At 34.2% G+C, this 23,233-nt stretch overlaps 1 protein-coding gene across 9 annotated transcripts in view; it reads left to right on the top strand.

Annotated features, from left to right (window-relative positions):
* Positions 1–6,366: 6,366 nt before the first annotated feature.
* LOC148600335 (uncharacterized) overlaps positions 6,367–23,233 on the top strand; it is a 58,084-nt gene continuing 41,217 nt past the window's right edge. For 6 of the 9 annotated variants that reach the window (XR_015917609.1, XR_015917612.1, XR_015917610.1 and 3 more), the window contains exons 1-8: positions 6,384–6,424; positions 9,270–10,145; positions 11,248–11,461; positions 11,745–11,834; positions 13,805–14,101; positions 20,432–20,539; positions 20,979–21,086; positions 21,529–21,636. Coding sequence is in view for 1 of the 9 variants with exons in the window: in XM_088557109.1 (XP_088413235.1) it covers positions 9,480–10,145; positions 11,248–11,461; positions 11,745–11,834; positions 13,805–14,101; positions 20,432–20,539; positions 20,979–21,086; positions 21,529–21,636 (1,591 nt within the window). In the remaining 8 variants the exon portion in view is untranslated. Of the gene's footprint in view, positions 6,425–6,451; positions 8,314–8,349; positions 8,882–9,269; positions 10,146–11,247; positions 11,462–11,744; positions 11,835–13,804; positions 14,102–20,431; positions 20,540–20,978; positions 21,087–21,528; positions 21,637–23,233 lie in introns of those variants that run through there. The other 3 variants (XR_015917608.1, XR_015917607.1, XR_015917606.1) reach the window with 3 other exon arrangements.

Here is a 23,233-nt window from a genome sequence, read left to right as displayed (position 1 = left end):
CGACTACAAATTTGTCATGTATAGTAGACGATGTTTTTGCATCGGGGTCTTTGAAAACTGATGTAGCATTGGCACTTATTGACCTACTTAAAACTTTCATTCGTTTCAAAATTAAAGACCCCACGGTCTTTAACCACTCTGACAGAGAATCAATGTCTTCATGTTCTCCTTTTATCCATTTTCTCGCGTAGTCCTGGGCGGCATCCATAAGAACTTTAAAGTTATAATTCAATTAATGGGTCGTGGTTCACGGTACTTGGGACCTTTAAAAAGGATATTACGCAGCGATTCGTTTTCGATAATGGTTAAATCTCCCCTAACGACGTGACCGGAAGGACCATATTTGAATGGAGAGTTTTTGCAAGAACAGTCAAGTGGTTTAGCCTTGAAGTCCTCAATCTCGAGGTTCTGCAATAACTATTTATAATTGAACATTTTTGGATGCAATGGGTAGGTAAAGTATAGGAATATGAAATAATTGGTATGGATTTGTCTTTGAAATATGAAGGTATTTTGTTGGTAATATTTTTGTGATGAAGGATGTTAGCCAAATTAATTGCATTTAGTTGACAAACGGTAGTTGAAGAAATGATCGTTTTTTCTTCATCTTGAGTTTTCACACAAACTGGTTTAAGTTATTTCGTTTGTCGTATAGTTTGGGTCAAGAGTTTTACTTTTCCGCCGATTTCTGAGCGGTCAAGGTTTTAGGCTGACTTCGCAGTGTATGGAGTGTCCTTTATCTCAAGTTCTTCGGGGTAAATGTCGTGTATAAAATCCCAGAAATTAGGATCATTTAAATTAACATAGCACAAACTACGATAAAAGTAACTGGCTAAACTGTGTTTCTACTTCTGGATCTGATCAGCTATAAAGTCAGCCTCTTAGGAGTGAAGGAATAAGTCAGCGAGTAGCCGAGCATAATTGGTTCCCATTGCAATGCAGACCATCTGTTGGGAAAACACATCCACTACACGGGAGAGAAATGTTGTCGATTTAAAAGTCAAGCATTTTAACAAAATCATCTTTCAAATTGGTACATTTAGAAGATGATTCGGAATATTTTTTTTTACAAAGATTAAGCAAGGGACCCAAGATTCGAAAAAAAAAATCAAACGAAAATATTCCAAGGAGAACGATTTAACAGGGAAGCAGACGCATACAACAAAAGTCCATGTCTCTTTATTATATTGTTGAGTCGGGATTTAAACTAGGTGTAGGGAATAGTAGTATTAATGTTCGAAAAATCATAGGTCTTGCCGCTTTTATATACCGAGAATAATCTGCATCGTGGACGAGGGTTTCTAGAAGATCTTTTGAATTATTCAAGTTTCCAATTTAAATGATATCAACACGGGAATAACAAATGTCGTGGTAAAGATGAAGACCCTCTCCGACTACTGTAAGCAAAAAAATGAATAGTTTCGGATGAGGATTGGCTGTACGTTATGACGTTACGCACGCTGTTGTGACACATTCGGTAACATCAGAATTCGACGTTTGTCGATACTTTTCGTTTCTTGCTTGCTTGTTTATTTAAACATGTGTACAGTAAAGCAACATATACAATAATTTTTTATTGGTAGCAATTAAAACATCTTGAACATTTCTTAAAAAATCGAAAAGTTTAATTAATTTGATTATCAGTACTACCGGTAAATTAAATTTGCAAGTGCGTGCAATGCTACCGCAACATATGTGTACACTCTGTCTGTCTAGAGAGGGAACATAACAACTTTCTCCTGCTATAAGTTAAAATGTGCATTTTGATATACATGTACGATTTTATGTTACAAGTACCAATAGCAGAATTTGGATTTTTCACGGCTTAGTATTTCGATTGAAAGAGCTTTTCTTAATCCCATCAGAAAAATCTGGCTTTCATCAACCTCCATTAGATAGCCGCTCATTGATTTTCTTTTCATTTGCTCATTTGCATTTTCCAAAATAAGAAAAAAATGTTTATGACAACCTTTCCTGCATTCATTTTATCTATTGGCATTCTGCTTTTCTATACTTTTTTAAAGTTCTGTCAACACTATTTTGCTTTTCTACTCCGATCGAATTCCTATAAGCTATAAGAATTCTTATTCTTTTGTTTGTTAATAACACAAAATACAGAGTCTTTTTGTATCCCTTTGATTTTGATTATTTTGTCTCTTTCAGTTGCATATTTTCTATGTTTGTATTTGCAGAGACAAGTATAAGTGTCTAGTTCTTGTTATCTAAAGGAAAAATTATTTCCGTTTCATTTTCCCATTTCCCGATCGACGAAAAACGTTCCAAACGTTCAAAAAGTGAAAGTTTGAGAAATCGCTAGACATTTGTTTTGTTTGAATTTTATCCGTTTTAAACCAGAAAAAAATGAAATATGTGTATTCCTAAGTGTATGTACAATTATAAAGTATCATTATTTCATAGAAGAAATTGCCAATTAATTGAAGACGTGCGTGGGAGCATTACATTTTCTCATCGAACTGAAAATATTGACTTCTGAAATTTCGAAAAAGACGTAACATTTTTGTTTGTACTGAATATTTTATCAAACGTGGACGTAGAATTACTGAAAGTATGTACATTTTTAGGAAATATTAATCGGAAAAGAATACTGTGTAAATAAGTTCTTACATTAATAACATAATTTGACTACTGAACACTTTTAGAAATCTGACCATTTACCAACACTTTCATTTTTGCATTGAATATTTTTTTTGCCTAAAATTAACGCAATTTCGATAATTATCTCAGAAGGAACATATGATATTATTTTTCCATGCAAAATTTGGCGAATTTCGCAATAGCGCAATTCACTATTTTAGCTTTTTTGAACCTACACTGACATACGGAATTTTGACTTTTTTTTATGAAAGTTTTTTTTTTGAAAGTTTAATGGATTATAAATAATTAAAAATACCATTTTGTGACAAATATTCAGAACTTATTATTTGTCCTGATTCCAACAGTATACAGCTTTCACATAACCACAGTTTTGATTGTTTACAATAATCATTTATAGTTTAGATAGGTGTGTTATTTTCAATACAGCTGCAATAGCGTGCGCAACGTCTATGCAGATGCAGCTATGAAGCATAATTCGTTTGATTTCATATGCTTAAGGTTTAATGAATACATGAACGAAAGATATAGTAGAGAGACAGAAAGAGGATATGAAGCATATATGGTTTTTAAATATCCAATCTTTGGAGAATGTGGTAGCAGTCGTATGCCTACTTACAAGTATGTTCTACATCTACGTCCAATAATAAACATTGGATACAACGCGTCTTGAAAACAAAATCAATCCTGTTTCAGCTGCCGGTACAACAACATTCTTGTAACGTATAGAAGAAAATGTCTTGGCTACTGCGATATCTTTGAAAACTGATACAACATTAACACTCATCGACCTTCTTAGAACTCTCATGACATCACAGCTTTATTTCACTCTGACAGGGAATCAATATCTTCATGCTTTTGTTTCAGCCATTTTAAAGCATAGTCATCAACAACATCCATATGAATTTTAAGATTAGAATTAAAATTCATGGAGCAAGGTATAAGGAATCAACTGATATTCGTTTTCTATGAAGTCGAAATCTCCCGTGACGGAAGGACTATATTTAATTGGAGAATTTTGACATAAAGATGAAGTCCAATAGTTTCTTTATGAAATAAAGAAGACCCTCTTTTGAGACACCATGCATCACAGCTGATGTATAGTGGCGATGACGCCTTACACGGCTTTGATTTTTGTCAAATAATTCATTAATTTACCACTCGCCAATTAGTTAAAGCTGTATTAATACATTTGACTTTATGTCTAGTATCAAATACACATAGACACAGTGAAACGTCTGATTAAGTGCAGCACAGCAAGTTTTCGTCTTAAGAAATAGATTCAACAGCCGATAAAGATCATATTTCAGGTTTGGAACAATTGTGCAATACATCAAATTATGATTTCCACGAGACCGACATGCTTAGCCGGACATTTACTTTCAAATACGCAGCAACCCACAGGAAAGTGCCCCATCAATAACTTCATTCAAGCTTTGAATCAAGTAGTCGTGGTTCTGTCTCCTTAGCGTGTCCTTGGTTGAGAGACAATGATTATAGTCTCAAACGAAGATTAAACTCTCGAGCTACCAAGGAGTCACGGAGGTGGCTTCCTGGAACATATACTTATGTTTGCCATAGTCTTATTGTTGCTTGTGCATTAAGACTTATGATCAAATTTTCTGTCCTGCCTTTTTATTTTGAGATAAGTTTGATCCTGCTTTTTTTCGTTCTTCAGCACTAAGCGCTGACTTTTTTTTAGATAAAAATAAACGAAAATATAAGGGCAATAATAGCTTTTGCTTTTTCATTTATATCAATTGATAATTGAGTTCACGGTTTCGTCAACCTCCATCTCACATAGATTGTATGCCCAGACATAAAGGTGCTCATCAAGAGTCTCCTTTGTGTGAAGGCACAAGGGTCAAAGGTCATAAGACAGCCAAATGATTTTGCTAACCAGTGCAATGTTTCACGACATGAAAGCCAGAGGCCACTAGCACCACAATCTCATAGATATGGTAAATAACATACTCCGCCTGCTTCCATCACATTAACACTTCAGCCTCATTATGACTAAAGTCAAAGCCAATTGGATAGTGCACCTGCAGCGACAAACACTTTATTTCGACAGTCTCAGCAGCATATTTCTCAAAACGATGATTGTACACCTTCCGCAGCAAGTACATTAAGGAAAGACCAGTGGTCTAAAGAACAAAAGCGTAGTCAAACAACTGGCATCTAAGTGCCAATTTACACTTGACAATATAGTGAACCTCCCCCTTATCAAACTCACAGTTGAAAAGCATCTCTGGACAATGAAAACTATGCAGGTCGGGATGATGACAAAATGCATAGAGATCAAACACAGGGATTTATTTCATATAAAAATAAATTCGTGGTGACCTCCTTTTCCTTACCTAAAAGTAAATATCTGCCATTTTTTTCATGTCCAATCCAGATCAAAATTTTTACCTTAATTTTGAATTTTTGCCTGACCTAATTATTTCGTTGTAAGCCTGAAATATGTTTCTTTTCGACTGGCACATTTACATGTAACCTATAATTAATGAACCCACTCAATTGTAACAGGCATTAATTTCCGTCGAAATAAGGGGAATTTTTCAGACCCTTCTATAAGTTTACGTTATCTTCCCTGTATCAATTTAAACCGATGGAGCAGTGTAGGGAATAGAGTCGTCACATTCTGAAACGTTGTATAATATCGATTTGTTGTGTAATGCATCATTAATTTGATCCTCTATCCTACATAATAACACCTAGATGAACAGTCCCGTACTACCATACATCATGTACTAAGTTACAGCCATAGATTAATCCTACGAGGAGGAATGACCCGGCCAGCGAAAGCTATATTCCTATATAGCCTAGCTGGCCGAGTGGTCTAGGGCGCTGGACTTAGTGCAGGCGGTGTTGCCATAGATGTCACAGCGGTACGAGTTCGAGTCCCGCGGAGGGAACGACTAAACATTTGTATCGCAGATTTGACAGTTCTAACATTGTTGGGAATTTTTCAGACCTTTCTATAAGTTTACGTTATCTTCCCTGTATCAATTTGATCCGATGGAGCAGTGTAGCGAATAGAGTCGTCACATACTGAGACGTTGTATATATATATATATATAGAAAGGTCTGAAAAATTCCCAACGATGTTAGAACTGTCAATTTGCGATGCAAATTTTTGGTCGTTCCGTACGCGGGACTCGAAACTTCGAGTTTTTGCATCGCAAATTTGACAGTTCTAACATTGTTGGGAATTTTGCAGACCTTTTTATAAGTTTACGTTATCTTCCCTGTATCAATTTGATCCGATGGAGCAGTGTAGCGAATAGAGTCGTCACATACTGAGACGTTGTATATATATATATATATATATATATATATATATATATATATATATATATATATAGAAAGGTCTGAAAAATTCCCAACGATGTTAGAACTGTCAATTTGCGATGCAAATTTTTGGTCGTTCCGTACGCGGGACTCGAAACTTCGAGTTTTTGCATCGCAAATTTGACAGTTCCAACATCGTTGGGAATTTTGCAGACCCTTATATATATATATATATATATATATATATATATATATATATATATATATATATATATATATATATATATATATATATATATATATATATATATATATATATATAACCATGGTAAAACGCACGTTGCATGAACAATTTGAAATTATTTTTTATTCCCTTATAAAGACCTAACTGCAATACCAAAAGTTGGGAGATTCCAAACAGAATTTTTATTGACAAAACATCACGTGATCAATATTGTACGTCATACATTTTTACTTCCTGATTGAAAGACTCGTGAAGGTGAATGTTACCAAGGTCAGGATTTTGTTTTATTTTGTTTATAATATTTTGCTACAAATGTACATAAATCAAAGCGACAGTTCGATTTACTTAAACTAAGACCTACCTCACTAACACAGTTTTTCGGAGGATCCCCATCAGATGGGACAAAGCATTTTTTAAATGAAAATATGAAATGCACCGGACGTCCATAATCCCAATAAAAATTGACCGGTCTGTAATTTGTACGATAATTCAAATATGAAATTGCCACATTCGTATGGTTTTTCATCTGTTATTGCCTCTTTGGTACATCTTTTAAAAGTATTTGGTTCATAGTAAACAAACTTGTTATTTACAGCTTGAAAACTGAAAACCGTCAAATGACCAGTTTCAGTGCACATAAAGTATATCCTTTTTTTTTGAAGATTTTTCCTATTGTACACTATCGTGCTGATCTTCTTAAAATTATTATTATTATTACAAGGAATTTCTGAAGCGCGTTCTATTACAGTATAATTACTCAAAACACTTTACATATTAAAATATGTACCAATTATACATACATTAGAGAAACTAGTTTAAATAAAGGGAACCACGATTCTAGCGGAAATCAAAGCATAATCAAGGGAACCAAGGTTATGGCATTAAGCAAAAGAATGTAATCCAGTAATAAAGGACAAACATTGACATACATAACAGAACATGGAGTAACTAAAATCATACATACAAAGTAACAAAAGCAAATGAGCAACTCGGACTCCACTAAAACCTGGGAGCATGGAACAGGTGCACCGGTTGGGTAAGCGTCCTCCGCTTTTCTAGAAACACCAGTCGAGTTGCTAATAGACAATCGAGGAAAAAATAACTATGACCCATTGAATAAATCAGTTATCATGGTGCAGATGAATACACCATAACAATCCACGAGTTCATGATGACGACCTTAAAACTTTGTATGTGATGACTTCAATCTTGTTGCAACATAACCCTGTTCCATGGGCCCCTTTGTTAGAGTTCTAGCGCGATACAAAAAAGTCTGCGTAGTTTCGGAAAGCTCTGGCATAACGTATGAGTTGTGATATGAATACTCCATACGCAGGTGCTGAAGGGATGTTGCCACAGATGAAGGAAAGTTGACAATTCTAAATGAAAAGTCATCACGTTAATCGTATAGTTTGGTCAATAGTTTTCCTTCACCATCGATTTCGAAGTGTAGGTCAAGATATGAGGCTGACTTCACAGTGTCTGTAGTATCCTTTATCTCAAGTTCTTTGGGAGTAGATGCGATGTATCAAATCCCCGAAATTAGGATTGTTTTAAGATAATTCGTCATCTATATAGCGGAAACTGAGATAAGAGGATCTAGCTAAACAATATTCTTTCTTTCGGATCAGATCAGCTATAAAGTCAGCCTCATAAGACTGAAGGATAAGGTCAGCAAGTGAAGGAGCACAATTAAGGAATGTAATCAAGGGACAAAGACGGGACATAGAAAACAGACACATACAACAAAGAATATAAAGTAACAAAAATAATACATACAAAGAAACAAAAGAAAATGAGCAACTCGGACTTCCCCGTAACTGGGAGCATGGACCAGGTGCATGGGGAGGGTAAGCGTCCTCTGCTTTTATAGAAACATCTGCCGATGTAAAATAGTAAATTGAATAAAAAAAAAACAGTCAATCATAGATCATAATCAATCTACAAAAACACCTTTAAACACATATGTCTTGAATTCTTTTTTTATTGTGCATAGTGATTTTTCTAGTCGGAGACCTGCTGGAAGACTATTCCAAAAAGTCCCGGCGGCAACATCGATTTTCCTATCACCATATATCTTAGTCTGCGCGGGTGTTTCTATAAAAGCAGAGGACGCTTATCCTACCGGAGCAACTGGTCCATGCTCCAAGTTATTAGTGGTATTATTTGCCTTTGTTATTTTGTATGTGTTATTTTAAGTTATTTCATGCTCTTTGTTGTGTTTGTCTGTTTTACATATCTGGTATGTTACATTCTTTTTAGCTTCCATGTCGAACCTGAATTAATATGTTTTCGTTTGTGTAATTAGTATTATTAGCAAAATGTATATTCTGGACCTATTACTTGACTTGATTTATGGTCTAAAAGCATTAAAACATTTTTCGTATGGCTGCCTTTTAACAATTGTGAATGTTCTATTGTATTTTGTCTTCTATCTGCAGGAAAAAATCTGGTTTAAATAGATACTAAATACATGTATTTGATATAAAACAACAGAACAAAATAAAACAAAACAAAATCAAACAACCAATCTGCAAATTAAGGATTGCCTCAAAACAGAGGGTAATGGTTCAATTTCTAAAATATGATATAACCTACTGCATTCATTTTTCCATTTGTATTAACTAAAAATGTGAAGCTGGGTACACTGCGGAAAATATTCTTACTTGATTAAAAAAGCCAATAAAAAGAGACGATGAGTACGAATGTTGAATTAGAAATATTGGGGTAAGCGTTTGCATTTGTCTTAAATTCCTGTTATAGATATTAGTCTTAAACTAAAATTTAATGCTTAAATTATTTGAATTAATCGCAATACTGATGGATTTATTATCGTCTACATGTATCCTCGTTGTTAAGTGTTAATTTTGCCATTGGAATATCAATGAATTAACTCAAATTTTTCAACTAATCTTGAGAGTTATGACAAAAGTGAACGAGAAGTATAAACAAAACTACAGATTTTTTTACTTTATAAAGTAAGAACATTTTTTTCTAAATTACTGAAAGGAAGTGTAATTTGAAGAGTTGATAAGTTGGAACTGTGAATACAATGAAATATGTGCTTCCTTGATGAGACATTATAAACCTATTTACTTTTTCATATATTTTGAAGGAATTGGTCTAAACAGAAATTAATGGGAATATTCAAAGAGCACTGGTTAAATAATCTTAACGTGGAAGATGATACACATTTGATGGTTTTGAATGTGAAAACTATCGGATATATTTCAAGACGTCTAATTTGGAATAAATATACTTAAATGAAGGTAGTGTCAAGTACTGTGTTTTTATTTGCTAAAAACACTGACAATCAGTCAACAACATGTCACAGTACTCTGATGAAATTGTTCGCCTTTTTAAATGCTATGTTGAAACTGTTACGGACTTTATCTGTGAGTATGCTGACAGCAAAATCCTTCAGCCTTCCCGAAAGACCTTGCAGTCTTTCCTTGAAGATGAAAAACATTTTTTCTATCACCAGCTTGATGAAAAACCAATCCCTTGTTGCGAATGTCCTCCCCATGGTTGCTTCATTGGTCGGCAAAGAAAAATGGACAAGAATATGTTTTTAAGCCTTTATGATTCATCTGGTACTATAGAAGCTGGTCATAGAATTATTAGTGGTGGCTCTGTACAGCAGGAATGTATTCATAAGTATATTGCAAAGAATATTGATATTGAAGACCTTGATATTACAATGCTTTGCTATATGTTGCTAACCAAGGCTTCAATCACCGCAGTTGAGAAGGGACACATTGAAATGGTGAAAAAATATCGCAATGAGATTTGTCATATTTGGACTGAAAATAACTACACTAGTACCCATATAAACACAATCTGGTCTGAACTCGAAGGAGCTCTAATAGGTCTTACGACGAAATCTGCGAAGAAAAAAATGATCAAGACACTTTTCCAAGGAAATAAAACGTATAGCATTGGCAAGGACGATTCAAATGAGATCCTACAAAAAGTAGAGAAAATTGCTGAGGTAAGTCATTAAAATGTATTAGTCCACGCTTTTGAGTGTCTACCGTGCACCTCCACTCATTACCTTCATGGTGATTTTCAGGTACCTTAAAAATGTCCCATTATCGAATCAATTTGTCGACAAAGATTTCTTCAGTATAAGCCTATATTTGTTCCCCGTTGGTTAAAAAAATCCAAGATTTTTGAGACTCAATTGTTCGAGGTTCTACATCTTCTTAGGACAGAATGTGTTAAGGAACTAATACATATATGTATAATCATGTAGGCAAATGTTTTAGCTTTGCAGTGGTATCAAGAAAGTTGCAGTGCACTTATGGATTTGGAGTAGCATGATAAAAAGTGACCCTACCCCCCATAGAAACATCGCTAAAATTAACATATTTTGGAATGTCAAAACCCCTAGAGTACTTTTGTTTCAGAAAAAATACTCATTTTTTCTTTTTTCTTTAGGATTATCTCAGTTAATAATTCTGGAGTTCCTTTGCTGACTTGTGGCGATTTTGAAGTCAGAATTTATCAAGAAACACATTTTGAATTTTCCTTTAAGTGTCGCATAAATTCAATTCTACAAGTTATTGTTCAACTTAAACGTCTCATTCGTAGATAATTTAAATGTTCACAACAATAACCACATACAACTAATTGTTAAGATAGAATTTTAAAAAAAATATGAAAAGTATTACCCCTACCCCTAAAAAGCTAGTCTCAGTATCAACAGAATTCTCATTCATAGCATACCGACACTGTGACAAACTCACATTTAAGGCATTCAGTCCAGTTAGTTGGTGACATCGTAACTTTTAATATACCAAATGTTATAGAGAATATAGAGATCCAAATTATTATAGTATGTCAAAAAAAAAGGAAACGAATAATTTCAGCTTGCCACTTAATTTTTTTAATATACTAACAGACTTAGGAAATATTATTATGTTTACTGATTACACATAAATGCTGTAAAATATACACTACTAGATATTTATTCAATACAATTTGTCTTTAAGTTTGGAATAGTTATAGTTTACAGCAATAAATTTGAACTTATTTGTGACAATCATATGCATATTAAGGTATCAAAGTTGAACTCCATACTATGCTTTTAGCATTTAGAGCAACAGAAAAATCACTGGATTCAAATCCAAGCCGCCACAAGAAACATCTATGCACAAATTGAGAGATCTGAAGCGTGTTTGAAAAGCACCATCAAAGATGAAGTAGCCAGCATCAAAGATGAAGTAGCCAGCATAAACGAAAACCAACAGAATTACATTAAAAGGTTGTTTGAAGATATGATCAGGACGCGTAAAGATGAAACAGGTAATATATTTTCATAAAGTCGTCGGGTATTCTTTGCACCTAAAAATATATACCTTTACTTTTGTTAAGGTTATCCAAATAAATACTTGACATATTTTTTTATTACGATAAAAACTACCGGTCGTAAATGTTATCTTAATGTAAATGAGATCAATTCCCAAGCTCCCCGTAACTAAAGGCTACTGTTTGATACAAATCTACGTAGAAACAGGCGGAGTACTGTGAATATTTTTTATTTAATTGTAAACCAGTGTATAAATGGTTGATTGTTTTGTTGTTGTAGAAAACAAATTTCACTATAAAGTTGGGAATGCAGAGATAACTATCAATTACCCAAAGAGTCAAGTCTTTGTACCATCACATGGTGTTTCAGGTATGCATGAAAAGAAATATCTCGTTAAGATTTCTGTGAGGAAAAATAATAGTTTTGTAGACCTAAAGTTACAAAAAACCAAAACGTAAACGGCTTACACAAGAAACAACTCTTTCCGGAAGCTGAGTTCTTTTCGGACAAGGATTTGTTTTGTCCCTCTATGTAAGAATGTTCCTGATTGGCAATATGATTGCCGGAATATTTCCATGTTTACCTTTTTGTTCGAAAATTAGCCCAACATATTAAGATTATCAAACGGTCGGTGGCTAAAGAAGCATTTATTTGTACAAACTCGAAACTACTCTTTAGCATGAAATCTAGAGCTATGATTAAACAGTAGACTTGGTAACACTTCTCTTCTAAACACTGTTACGTCATTTCTCTGTAACGAGGGAATAATAGGTCCTGGATGTTAGCCATGTTTGGTCAGGAATGAGGATGGTACATATTGTTTGTATTTCGATCTAATTTAGAAGAGAAGTATTACCAAGTCTACTCTTTAATCACAAGACTTTAAAGACAGTAATCACTGGTGCGATATATAGAGAATAATACGTGGCAAAATTAGCGTATAATAGATAGCAAAATTCGTATCATCCTGAGATACCAATATCAGTCAGGAGGCTTTAGTCCCAGGGCTGATTAAGGCCGAGGGTGATACGGCATGTGATACGGATATTTGCTATTTATTATCCGTTTTATCATAAAAGGAAAGTATTAGTATGACGTATATTTGTTCGTATCAATTTGTTTTATGTCACATGTTCACACGTGAGATTTATTGTTGAGGAAATAATCTTTCCTTTGGTCTGGATTTGATTTTCAAGTACACTTTCGTTTCAACTTGATAATTTTGATTAAAACTGTTGCTTGTCTTCTTTTTATTCGTCTTTCTTTCACAGTATTAGTACTTGATATACATGAACTTTTCCATTATAAAGCACTCTTTTACTGTCGTAAAATCTTTTTATTTGAAAAAGCTACCATGATTATTTGAATTTTTAACAACGTGACCACGTTTTGTTGCTATCAATTATTATCAAACTGAATATGGCAAGGACAACAAACATCATAACCTCACGAAACTACAAAATATCGAACTATGAGGGGCGTCTGTGACCAATAAATCCTGTGAAAGTACTCGCGGATACCAGTTTTCGTGGACCAGGAAAGAAACAAAAGTTCGTGGATTCGTGGTTTCGAAGTTTTCAGTATACACATCAATTGGAATCTCCTATTCGTTGTTTGGCCTACCCTCAAAAACCACGATAATTGGTGCCCCACGAACAATAGTACTTTCACACTTGTGATAATAACTTAATAATGATTTCCTTGAAGCTTCCGCTGTCCATTTTTTGTTAAGACCCAGGATCTCAGTTTGTTGACATCTGAATTTGATTTTTCGTAGTGTTATGGTTTATCCTCTGCTCTATGAATTCATCGAAGTAATCTTCCCAACATATAAAACTCAAATCAGTATTATCCCCTCCCCTTCGAGTAGAAAATTTTCTGTGCGGGGTTTTTGCCATGATGGTCGCTTCTATCTTTTGTTATTTGGAAATGTCTCGCGAAATGCTGAGAAAAATAACGTCTGAGAAATCCTAGGGGGTGCAATATACGTAAGGTATGCGATAAAGGGGGTGCAATAAATGTTGTGATATGACAAGGGCTGATACAGATGATATCATGCATTAAAACAGTTGTATTTAGTTCAATGCATATGCTAAATACTATCATATCGACATTCTTATTTATTTGTTGTGTGTTTAAGAAGCATAGGTTATATGAATGTTGCCATAATTGAGAAAGCAGATGGTGGTAATTCCATCTATTCTTTTTCTCATGATATCTTAAAAATGTATAAATATATGTATTTATTTATAATCAGTAAATGTGTAATGTTTAATAAAAGATATGAAACATACAAAAGCTAACAGAGGACGACTAATGATTTCACTTCAATGTTCTAGATGATCACTGCAAAGCATTATGGTACTTGGAAACTCCACTGCACTGGAATGTACAAAAGGTTGAAGCAACAATAACAGCCAACAACGCAGAACTTAAAAGTCAGTCATTTCAGACACAATTTGTAAAGAAAGGATCTCTATGGTTATACACGACTGTTCCAAGAAATGTTTTATGTAATCAGTCAACATTTGAATCAGAAGTTAAATCATTTCTTTCCAAACTCATCGAAGTTTGTTGTTTTGACACATCGAATTCATGCCAAATTGAAGTTGTTCTCTCCATTCTTCGGGACGATGGTAAGTTTAAATACAAAATTTCAGAACTCATCGTCAGAGACGTATTAAAAATACTTTAACTTGCAAAGTCAAAAATATAAAATAGCCACTAACTTCCCCACTTGGTTCAGGCATTCCAAAATAAGACAAATATTGAGTCAAAGCAGTTTATATGTCTTGCCTAATTGTCCGCATTCATAGTGGCCTTAAGAGCTGCAGTGTTTTGTATTATACACCAAAGACAAAATTGGTAAAACATAAGACAAATTAGGTAATTCAAAGTTCTATAAAATATTGACGGTACACTAGATGCATATATGTAGTACTTGGTAGAGAATCTTCTTGCTTTGTAAAAATGATTCCAAATGTACCGAAGATGTTTCAAAATGTTGGAATTCTAATCGATCATATATGTGTCCAGTGTGGTGGATACGTTGTTCAATAAACGATCGGCATTCCATTATACTCATCTATTCGCTGACCTTTTCCTTCATTCTTATTAAGCTGGTTTTATAGCCGATCTAATCCAAAGGAAGGACAATCATTTAGCCTGATCCTTGATCTCAGTTTCTGCTATATAGATGACGTTATCGTTAAACAATCCTAGTGTCGGGGATTTTATACATCGCATCTACCCAAAAATAACTTGAGATAAAGGATACTCCAGAAACTGTGAAGTCAACTTCATATCTTGATATACACTTAGATACCAATGTTAAAGGAGAACAGTTGACCAAACTATATGCCAAACGCATTGACTTTTCATTCCGTATTGTCAATTTTCCTTTCATCTGTTAAAGCATCCTTTCATGACCTACGTATGGAATTTTTATATTACAACTCATTCGCTATTCAAGAGCTTGCCGTAACTACGCAGTTTTTTTTTTACCGTGCAACATTTATTACAATTAGGCTTCTGTAACAGTGTTATTTTGTTGCAAGACTGAAGTCATTACTACTGAAGTTTTATAGAAAAGCAGAGACCGCTTATCTTAACGGTGCACCTGCTCCATGCTTCAAGTTTGAAGTGGAGTCCGAGTTGCTCCTTTATCTTTGTTGCTTTAAACGTATTATCTTGGTTATTTTATGTTCTTTGTTGTTTTGTCTGTTTTCTATGTCTGTTCTATGTTACATTCTTTTGATATCCACTAGAATATTGGTTTCCATGTCGAACCTGAATTAACATGTAAATGACTAGATTTTATAAGCAAAATGTATATTTTATACTTATTACTGTACTTGATTTATGGTCTTAAAGCATTAAAACATTTTTCGTAAGGCTATCTTTTAACGATTGAATGTTTTATCGCATTTTGTCTTCAATCTGCAGGAAATATTCCGATTTAATAGATGCTTACTGCATGCGTTTGATATAGTTGTAACAGGTTCAATGACATATTCTCGTAATTTTGTGGAACTTATTTGATTTCCTTAATGACTCGAATTGTTTTACACATAACTTTACCAACATTTTAAACCAAGGAAAAGTAAAAAAAAATCAAGTTTTGTTTTGGAAATCAAATCACACATAATTTAACCATCAGCCATTTAAGAAACAATTTGTAAAAAGAAAAACCCTTGTAAGAATGATTAATACTAAAAAGTCTAGTTTGGAAGGTAAAATGTTACCAAATTAAAATAAAATTACAAATAAAACGCATAAAAAATAAAGATTATGAGGCAAAAATTGTCGGACTTGCGGTTTAACAGAAAGTTACCCCTACGATAGCACGATAAAGTATGGGATTTGTGCGGGAAAGGAGCCCACGTCACAATCAATTATGTACGCATGACCAATCTAGAGTGATCACCTTGCATACATTGCAATGTCCCTTTAGTACCCGAAGTCAAGAAGCAATCTATGAATAAAATCCATGATTGTATATGATATCTTATTAAGATTCTTGTACACTTATACCGAAAATAGTGGGTGACAGTAGCAGGGTTCTCCACGGCCTCTTTTTGCGTGGCGCTGCGTCATGTGTTACTTTCTTGCGCTATTAATTCATTTGTTGTACGCCATGTAGTCAAATTTGCGTCATGCATTGAAAATCGGCACTGTATTTCCCAATTTCTCTTGTTTATTAATCACCTATACCTGTCATAAATCTATATGATTGGCGCGTGCGTTTATTCGAACAGTAATTTCAATGAGGGGCCTGATGGGTTATTTTCGCTCTTCGTGATCGGCGCATTTTTGCTATCGTGATACGTTTTTCTACAAATTAATTTTCTTCAATGTTTTGATTGGTAATATACGGGGGTTTATGTATCAGGGAAACGCGTGTGTAAACACATCTCGGATCTGTCAAATTTACGATTATCTTCGTTGGCAAAATCAATACTATTAAAAAAAGCCGGATGATTTCTACTGTTTTTTTAATGAACAAAATATGGAAAGTATCAAATTTAATTCATTTTGATAACGATCGATGTGATCGGAGAGGAAGGAAGACGATCTTAATTTATACAACAATGTCTTAACGATCTCGGCAATTATCTGACAGAGAAAAGCAGTTTAATTTGTGAAACTTATGAAAAATGCGATGAATCGACTCCCAAAAGTTCTAAAGAATTGTTTAATGCACCATTCGGACGAAAACGACGTTTTACTGTCCAAGTTATTGCACTTAAACTATGAAGAACTTGTTAAATGCACGTGGTTTAATGGTATCAACAAAATGACCAGACCTACCAGTGGTTTAAATTTCTCTGGAGCTGTGGACCTATGGTCAAACCTAGGGAAGGGAAAACTTTACCTCGTTATAATTAAAATAGACAATACAGACAGAAAAAAATACCATTGTTGGTTTCTATGTTGTAGCTTGTGCTATTTAATAGTCACATTCAACACATTTTTTGCCAAGTTATTTTCTGCGCGAAAGGACACGCGCCGCGACAAAAAATTGTTCAACCAGAGAGTGAGTCATGTGTTCATTTTGATCCATAGAGATCTCTGCAGTAGACAACTTTGGCGTATTTCTTGTAAGTTCATTGAAGGATGATGAGAGTGTTGAATTGTGGAAGACTTGGCATTTTGTGTTTTTGTAGAGTCCTTGTGTAATTTTTACGACTTGACAGGGATTCCACAGTTTCTTAATATCTTCCAATGTGTATAATTGTCAACTAGGCTAAGGCCTTCTTGAATTCCACGACGTTAATGTAGAGGGGTGATTGCCATTCTATGGACTGCTTGAGATGATGACTCGTAACGTGGTAGTTTGATCAGTACATGATCGACCGTATCTGATTCAGGAGAGTAGATGTATTCCTCTCCAGTTTATGGCAGTTGCTTAGGCCGCCCTTCTTTAGAAACTTAAGGATGTAACCTAAAATCCACTCCTCAGGGATTTCCACTGTTACTCAGATTTTTTCAAACAGCTCACACAAGGTGCTGTAGGGTCTGGGTGTAAATAGAATAGTCCTGCCTGCAGAAGCGCTAAACTTGTCGTAAAAGGCAACTAAATAGTGCCCAGATCTCTGGCCGGGGGAGGGTGGGCAAGAGCGCTCCCTACAGAGCAACTGGGTTGTTGGTCCAAAGTGGTGGTAAGAGGTAGCCCTGACATTCTTGGCTTGTTAGGCCCCGATACGGAAAACATGACCGCAAACCACAGTGGAGCAACGTGTTCCTCGCTTATTAAATTCCCCTTCTGTGATATTCTTCCGGAGTAGGGTTGAATTGCTTGACCCTACCCATCTCTCCTAATTTCCAGTGGCCATCAAAATTTATTGATCTCATTATTTTATTATTCTTGTGTCTCTTTTCATTTTCCATTTCATCATCATGTTTATTTTATCATCTGTTTCATGTTCATAGCCTTAATATAGCTGAAATATTGCTCCTCGGGCAACACGCGATCAATCAATCGAAATGCTTTAGTTTATTTCGGGTTGATCATCAAGACGTCAGGTGAAAATTTGGTTCTGTCTTGGAGCTTTTCCAGTCCTTATTCTTGGGACTTTTATGATTTCATCCATTGTGATTGGGCCAGTATCAACATCAAGGTCTTCTCCTGGAGTCAGATCAAAAGCATCTGATATATCTTTTCCATTTATGGTCGATCTAGGTATGTTATCGTAAAGTCATCTTTGTTTTTCACTGGTTTGGATGTGTTGGACTTTCTACCTGCCAGTTGGCGTGTGATGTATTTATGGCATTTCTGCCATTGCATTTTTTACTTATGAAGCGAGTTCGTTGATGCAGGTCTTCTTATCCTGTCTGGTCCTTTCTCTTTACTTCTTTCCTAATGCTTATATATTTGCTCGTCTACCTTTCTTTCTGCAATCTTGTCTTGACCTGGTCAAGTTGTATCTTAACAGACCTACGTTTCTCAGTTGTTTCGATTGTATCGTCAGATAAGCATGGCTTGTAATCCTTCTTTGAGAATCCACGTTCTTCCTGGCATGTGGTGTTACTTGAATTTTACTCTTTCCCATTTTTTGTCTACTGTGCCTCTTCCTTATGTTATACTTTCGCCTTCTAATATGATCTTGTCTAGTTGCCCTGGCTATCTTGATCTTTAATTTAGCCACCACAAGTTGAAGATCAGATGCTAAATCAGGACAGTGATAAACTCTAACGTCTGTCATGCTCTTTCTCCATCTCCTTGCGACTGTAATGCGGTCTATCTGGTTTCTAGTTTCAATTTCAAAAGATACCAGGTTGCTTTGTATATATCCTTGTAACGGAGTAGGAATGTCGTACCTCCTATGACCAGATCGTTCTGGGAGCAAAAAATTGTATTCTGAGTTTTCGTTGATGTTACCAATTTATTCCTTTCTAGTGATGTGTTCTTTCCTTGTGTTATCTTTTCAAACGTTGGCATTCGTGTCACCCATTACAATCAAGGTGTCCCAAGTGTTGTTCAATCTAGGATAGCTTGTAGCTGGTTGTAAAATTCTTCTTTGTCTTCTTTCCCTGGCACTCCCTGGAAAAGTTTCCTCGGCGGATGAAAATTTATAGTTAAAAAAATCGAATGTATTTCGTAATAGAGATACATATGTCACAAGTTTATTTCTCGAATGTTGCATTGGCTTTCGATCATATAGTGAAAATATTGATGAGTTTCCCAAAGAAATTAATTATGTAAAAGATGCGTATTTAAAGAACAGTATATTCATAAGTGTCATTAATTATATAAGACCAATGCTTTCGTTACAAATACGAGATTGTGGGTACTGTTGGATAGTATTTTGACTTTAAGTCTGAGATCAAACGCTCTGCTAGTAGACAGAACAAGCTGTATGTTTTGCAGTCGAGTAACTTGTTAATGAATCAAAACTGCTGAGATTATGCATTAAGGCACATTAGACTACTAATAAGTTTTAAGTGTCCTAATGTTTCATCCTATTCCATTTGGATTAAGTTGCGCTTTCTCCAAGAAATTAACTGAGGACTTAGAAAACGTATAAGTAACTTTGAGTAGTTCATGTTCTTATTAGCAATGTTAAATAACATTTGAAGCTGATCTAAAGACCCATTAAAGACAATAAAGCCATCATCTCGGAACTAACTAAGTTTTGCTTGTTTGGGTACTTTCAACCAGTTCTTACGCTTGTATGTCGCATATGTCAGGGTTAGGGACTGTCATTATTGCACATCGTATTTTAAAAGAACTAGTTCTAATAGGACAAATTATAATACTAGAAGTAAGTTCTCAATGCTCAAAGGTATATCATAGTCTTCTTTTTTTATTTCAAAGTAAACTTTTCCAGCCGCCTTAATTAGAGTATTCCTGAACATGCTTGTAGACATGCTTGTGATGTCATAAGTACAATGTACATAAGAAATTTGCTGTCATTATGAAACTGAAAAAAAGTTCTGAGTGTCTTGTACATAGTCACTTGTCTTTTAACTATAGGTAATAAAAACTAGTCAAGAAGTGTACGCAATTTATGGTACATTCATAATATGTACATGCAATTCCTCTCCTTTCCCTTTCTTTTTTTTTTATTTTTTTTTCTACGTGAACTTTTTTTAATGAAAAATAGAACACAACATTATTTTTTTCACAACATTGTGGAACTTTTACTTTTTTCTTGCCACAGACAAAAGATTTTTTTGATTTTTTTTTCTGAGTGAAATTAATATTTTTTTCTTCAAAAATATCCCAGGCCCCCTCAATATAAAAATGGTCGGTGCTTAAGAGCTCCACTTTATGACCAGTAAACACATTATAAAAATGTTAAAACATCAAGAGGGCTATATATTGTTTTTGTTAAACTCCTTATGTGTTATCATTGACTAAAAATAATATAAATGAACAATTCATTAGCGGCTTTGAATCATCCTAAGTGTGTGAAACTGAGAGAAAAACATAAAACCTGTAGATGTTTTAATTCTATCCGAAGGACAACCGGACATAGATTGTGGTAGTAAAAATATTGACAAATCAACACAGACAGAGTGTGAGGGAACAACACAAGAACAGACAGAAAGCAATACAATCTCCGTCACAGGTTAGTTATTGTGGAGACGGTCAAGTTTAAAATAAAAATAATGAAAATTGCATGTACGAATAATGAAAAAAAAAAAAAAAAAAAACAGGTGAAAACGGTGTCATTACAACTAAATAGTGATGGTTTTTACAATATTTTGAAAGGAGAGGGCAGTCCCAATAAAACTGACGATTAACAGTTCAAGAAACTTTTTTGACATTATAATTCTTTTGGGTGTATACGATATTTCTAAGAGCTCCACTTTATGATCAGCCAACATATTATAAAAAATGTTGAAACACCAAGAGGGCTATCTATTGTTTTTGTTAAACTCTTTATTTGTTATTCATGACTAAAAATTATATAAATGAACAATTCACTAGCGGCTTTTGAATCAACGAAAGTGTGTGAAACTGAGAGAAAAACATAAAACCTGTAGATGTTTTAATTCTATCCGAAGGACAACCGGACATAGATTGTGGTAGTAAAAATATTGACAAATCAACACAGACAGAGTGTGAGGGAACAACACAAGAACAGACAGAAAGCAATACAATCTCCATCACAGGTTAGTTATTGTGGAGACGGTCAAGTTTAAAATAAAAATAATGAAAATTTTATGTACGAATTATGAAAAAAACAGTAGGTGAAAACGGTGTCATTACAACTAAATAGTGAAGGTTTTTACAATATTTTGAAAGGAGAGGGCAGTCCCAATAAAACTGACGATTAACAGTTCAAGAAACTTTTTTGACATTATAATTCTTTTGGGTGTATACGATATTTCTAAGAGCTCCACTTTATGATCAGCCAACCTATTATAAAAAATGTTGAAACATCAAGAGGGCTATCTATTGTTTTTGTTAAACTCTTTATTTGTCATTCATGACTAAAATTATATAAATGAACAATTCACTAGCGGCTTTTGAATCAACGGAAGTGTGTGAAACTGAAAGAAAAAAACATCAATTTCATTGTAAAAGCTGTAGATTTTTTACTTCTATCCGAAGGACAACCGGACATAGATTATGGTAGTAAGAATATTGAAAAATCCACAAAGACTTATTGTGAGGAAACAACACAAGAACATACAGATAGCAGTATCTTCTCTATGACAGGTTAGTTATGATAGATATAAGAATATTGACTAAATATATGCAACAAAGGAATAATAACAAATGTTACCGTTTGCCTTGTAAATAACAGGACTTAAGAAAACTAAAAAGCAAAATCTATTTTATATCACTTTCTTCACTTGAATCTGAATCTAAAACCTGGAAAAATTACATGTATTTGTTTTTATTTAGAGTTTTATTGCAATCTTTTTCCTCAATCCATATGTAACGTCCTAAAAAATCAAAATTGTAAAACGAATATCAGATACTTTATTTACTGAAATGCATGCCTTAATTTGGATTGGCTTTCTATCAAATAAATATGCAAGTCAAGGGTAAGTTTGTTGATGAGTAATCAAGGGAACCAAGGTTATAGGGGAAATCAAAAGAATGTAATTGATAATATCCCTATATAATTTGTACGGTCGGCATCAAAATTGAATTGATCGATGTGAAGTTTTTATTTCATAAATGAAACAAAACTTTCATTAAGCTTTCTCGTCTAAGCAGCCTAACAACCAACCTGATATTACAGAATTTTAATTTCTCACAATGTTACCTGTACGGGTGCTGCTGGCGTAGCAATACATTGTCAACCTAACTTAAGAAACCATACGTACTCCTGATTTCTGTTGGATTTGACATTGGAAATGCTCAAGGTTTTACCGAGTTTTTCTAGAATTAATATATGTTCATTATTTTATATGACATTGTTAAATATTCTGATGGCTAAAATTTACTTGTAGATCGTTTCTATTTTCAGTTTTCACATTTTAGCCATGTACTTGAACTTAAATGTCTCTTGATAGTCTTTTTTATGCTCCAGGTTGGTTAATTGCCGATATCTATGACAAATCTTATACAAGGTTAAAAATGCCACATATGTGTCGTATGTGGTTCACATACGTAATATGCGTAATACGCATGTTTCTTTCCACACATGCTTCGTATATAAAACGCATGTGCATGAAAACACACGTATCACGCAAGTGTTTTGAAAACGATTGTGATACGTAGAAAATTACCATTTGTTACAAAAACGCATGTAACACAGTTGTTTGAAAAAAAAGCATGTGACATATGCAAAATTTACATGTGTTTCACGTGTGTTTTATGCATACATGAGTGCTATTCATTGTTTTAAATATAAAATATTCTTAAATTAAAATTAAAAAAAAAATAATTCCGGAATCTGTGTCTATGCCTATGCGCACGTTGATGCTTGTCAGTGGACCACAGACTATGTTGAATTATTAAATGATTTAAAATTTACACGATCGGAAAGTTCCGGGGTCACACATCATCATGGCATTTTTGCCCACATCACTTTATAAAGAATCCACATCACGTAAAGAAGAAATCACTGCACGTCAAGAAAAGGAAGATGCATATACAGTATTAAGAGGTCGACATAACACAAGGACGAATCGACCTAACGTGATTAAAAAACACTGCGCTTGAAGATTAATCCACATATCGTAAATATATGTTGACAAAACGCAAACATAAATCGACAGAACGTAAAGACGAAATGACAGAGCGTAAAGACAAAATAACAGAATGTTAAGACAAAACGACATATTGTAAAGATGTTCCTATT

Source organism: Perna viridis, chromosome 13 (assembly GCF_037379345.1).
Source record: "Perna viridis isolate PV_CMFRI_1.1 ecotype Kerala chromosome 13, ASM3737934v1, whole genome shotgun sequence".
NCBI classification, from domain to species: domain Eukaryota; kingdom Metazoa; phylum Mollusca; class Bivalvia; order Mytilida; family Mytilidae; genus Perna; species Perna viridis.
Note: the sequence above shows the minus strand (reverse complement) of the source record. Positions and strands in the feature narration are given on the sequence as shown.